The sequence below is a fragment of the Egretta garzetta genome, unplaced genomic scaffold, assembly GCF_000687185.1.
Source record: "Egretta garzetta isolate BGI_Z169 unplaced genomic scaffold, ASM68718v1 scaffold163, whole genome shotgun sequence".
Classification (NCBI taxonomy): Eukaryota; Metazoa; Chordata; class Aves; order Pelecaniformes; family Ardeidae; genus Egretta; species Egretta garzetta.
This window is the reverse complement of record NW_009259308.1, coordinates 5,449,530-5,453,247: the sequence shown is the minus strand read 5'-3', so window position 1 is coordinate 5,453,247 and position 3,718 is coordinate 5,449,530. Positions and strand designations below refer to the sequence as shown.

Here is a 3,718-nt window from a genome sequence, read left to right as displayed (position 1 = left end):
CAGGCCGGCGGCGATGGGAGCCAATTGGACATCTGCGATATAGATTCGAATCGGCTCTGAATTTTTAACCCCTCTGCTCCCTGCTGGGGACTCCCACAGTTCCCAGCCCGGCCAAAGACTGTCACGCTCAAAAGACAAGCGTAAGGGACGACCCTGCAAATTTTCGGAAGAGTTTGCAGCCCGCCATGGTCGGAGGTGCCTCCGGCGCGGCCCGCGCTCAGCTTTCCCTGCGCCCGCCTAAAATCAGTAGGGCCCTGCAGTCGGGGAGGGGAGCGGGACTTGGCACCGCTCCACAAATCCTGCCAGAACTTTTCTCTGTTTATGAACTTTACATATGAGAACTATTTCGTTTAATTGCAGCCTGCGTAAGTCTAAATATAAAATCTGTAGGCAATAGATGGAGCCGATATGGGACCGGCGTGTTTGTATTCAGAAGGGTGAGCGGAGGAAGAGTTAGTTAATGAGGTGTATTGGAAGCAGGACAACTTCTCCGATCGTGCTATTTATTTTACCGGTTCCTACCTCCATGGCAAGACCACATAATCTCCAAGTCCCACATGAAACTTGCCTCAGAGTCTTCTGTAAATGTTCATAAATCCTCCCCGGGTTGATTATGCTATCAATCACGTCAGACGCTGAAAAGGAGCGGAGGAAGAAGTTGGTAAAACTTGTCGTCAGTTTATACATGCACACATATGCACCTCATATATTACGGGAGCCGAAGTAAAAACGTGGGGTATCAGCAACAGCTCTTTAATACCTGAATCTTTCTTGTTGTATTACTTTACTTCAGGCTAAATAGTTGCCACTTGTTGGTGTATTCCCACAGCAATATGTCATTGCCAAGTAGCATCCCCCTGCGCGTACAGTCCCAGGGCCTAACACTGCTCTTATTCATCCCGGGTTCAGGCTGGTCTGACCTCGCCGGGGCCGAGTCGGGTCTCCCCGGTGCGGTGGCACTGCCCCGACTCCAGCAGAGCCCACTCCAGCTTTCCGACGGTGTTTATTTTCCTATCGAGGAGCGAAATTGCTTTCTGTGCTCTGGGCATCTGTGCGGTTGCGTTAAGGACAGTATTGTTGCGGAGCTGAAATCCCAGGGAATTCCCTCCCTTTGCGGGGAGGAAGGGGAAAAAAAAAATATTTTCCCAAGGAAAAGCTATTAGTTGAGGTCTGCGTTTTGTTTTGAAACACAAGTATGGCCAGAGATACGGGACATGTTCGCTGATCCACTTTCCCCCAGATTTGCTTTATCCTGGCTTTTCTCTAGCGATCCACGTTTCTCCTAAGAAAACAGCCCTGTTGTTGAATTTCTATGCATCTGTTCCAGCGAGACAGTTGAAGCAGGGCAGTATAAAGCAACAGATGCTTATGCTGGCACATGCCTAAATACCCAAGAAAACCCCGACTGCAGGGTGATAAATGGCACAGAGAGGCGAATGTGTATCGCCTTTTCAGGGGATTAGACAAAAGTGAACTGGAGGGATCTTCAAGCCATAATCTATTAAAAAGATTGATAACTTGTAACGTGGCATGACCCCCGCGTTCATCTGTAGCTATGTCCAGCGACTGTCGGCAAAAAAAAAAAAAAAATATTGATTTGTACAGTATTTTTAATTAAGCTTTGTAATTAGGTCAATTCGTCACGGTCTCAATTAGCCCCCCTCTTGGCGGAGGAGGCCGGCAGCGATGCCCGGAGCCCTTCGGGAAGCAGCAAAAGCGGGCAGCGGGGCTGACACTTCTCCTCTCTCTTTTGCAGTCCTGGTACCTGGGATAAAAGTCTCCGCTTCCCACCACCCACCGGACAGACCACCAGACCCCTTCCCACCTCTGTAACACGGAAGCAGCAGCAACGCAGCGCAGCGACTTCACATCGGCGGAAGGGGAGGCGAGCAGACACCGACAGCAAACTAGTACATGGAAATGGCAAACGTTATGGTTGAATGGCAAAGGCCGTAACTTTTTCGAGATTTTAATTTTTTTTTTTTTTTTTTTTTAGACAACTTAGGACTGTTGTAATTTCTCATATGGTGCTGGAAATGGTTGGGCTTCATAACTTTTGAAGTGTTTCATTGGTAGTGTAAGCATTAGGTGACACTGAGTAGAACTAGCCTCTGCTGCTGCTTACCAACTCGCTGTTGTAACACACTTTCCATATGGAGCCTAACTGTTTTACAGTATCCTCATCGATTTTTCCCATACAGGTGTGAGACTTCTTGAGAAATCATGAAACACACTTAAACTATAACTTTTGTAGTAGCTGAATTCTGCAATATATAACTTACCGGACAGACATAGAGCATGTTTTTCTGTAACATATCGGAAAAAAAATTGCAGGTTTCTTTTTTTTTGTTGGGGTTGTTTTTTTTTTTACAGTCGGCACTTAGATACGTAACATGAACCATAAGAGCATTGTCAACAATTTTTTTCCACTCAATTGCAGAGCGATTTAAAACATTGAACTACTACTATTCACTAAAAAAAAAAAAAAGAAAAAAAAGAAAAAAGTTTGAAATGCTGCACTTACATTAAAAAAAAAACATTTTTCAACAATTTTCAACAATTACACAAAAATTCACGCAGAAATGGGGAAGTTGGTCTGTTTTGACAGAAACTGACAGGAATCAATCAAAACAATCGAATTTTGAATTGAGTAAAGTGCAATTTCATTGGATAGCTAAATATCTTTGTAAGATAGAGATTGTTGAAAATTCTATTTTTGTTTTCCAAGTCCTTCCACCCCAGGACTCTAAATTATTGGGGTAAAAAACAGCCTTGCAAGAAAAAGGGGAGCTATTTTTGCTTTTTATGTTTTTTATTGTTGAACTTGTATCCCTTTAAAACTGAAGGAAAATTAAAAAAAAAAAAAACAAATCTAATGGTGCTTTTACCACAATATGTTAACTACATTAAATGCTAATTAATCATTTTCTGTTATCAAAGCACATAACTAAAATGAAATCATAATATCTGTTAATTTTATAAGCTAAAAGTCACTATAATGGATTATGCCAATTCTGACAAATTTTACGTGTTTCCGGCAATATAGGGTTTATCAGTTCTCAAACACCTTGGGAATAAGAGAGAACGGTCCAGAAAGTAAAACACCTTCGTGTCCCTGAACTGGTACCTTTTCTGGACTGCAAAGAAAACAATACAGAAACGAATTATGCTGATCTTACAACTTATGCCAGTTCAAAGCAAGGGCACTTGCTGAAGAAGAAAAAAAAGAAAAAAGAAAAAAAAAAAAAAAAGTTTGGACCCCAAACGTCCTGTATCTTATGTACAAAAAAAAGGAAAAAAAAAGAAAAAAAAAAAGAGTGCAAGTGATTTTTTCTATCAGACAGCGGAGCACCCCTTTGCTTCACATGCAACTTTAAGAAGGTTTCCTATACTATACATATATATACGTTCTGGTTGGCAAGTCCAGCTAATCAGAGAAAGTCTCTGCATGTTCTAGTGTTAGTAACTAATTTTTATATAGTTAATGTAGGGTAAAGTAGAGTGCATTAAGACACAATATTGTAATCCCTATTCCAGGCACTTGCCTTTAAACTATGTTTGTTCGACCCTTCAGAAGGGTTTCTACTACTGTCCTATACAATCAAGTAACTGAAATTCTTGGGAAGACACTTTGCTCCTCATCTTTTCCCTGAAACAATGTTTTGTTTTGTTTTCTTAATTTGCACGAAACAAAAAAAAAAAAAATTCCATATCAATG

At 41.6% G+C, this 3,718-nt stretch overlaps 1 protein-coding gene across 3 annotated transcripts in view; it reads left to right on the top strand.

Moving 5' to 3' along the window:
- Positions 1-3,337, top strand: part of NFIA (nuclear factor I A) — a 263,401-nt gene extending 260,064 nt beyond the window's left edge. For all 3 annotated transcript variants that reach the window (XM_035891763.1, XM_035891764.1, XM_035891762.1), the window contains one exon: positions 1,757-3,337. In XM_035891763.1, coding sequence (XP_035747656.1) covers positions 1,757-1,774 — 18 coding nt within the window. In that variant the 3' untranslated portion in view covers positions 1,775-3,337. The remainder of the gene's footprint in view (positions 1-1,756) is intronic.
- The last annotated feature ends 381 nt before the right edge of the window (positions 3,338-3,718 follow it).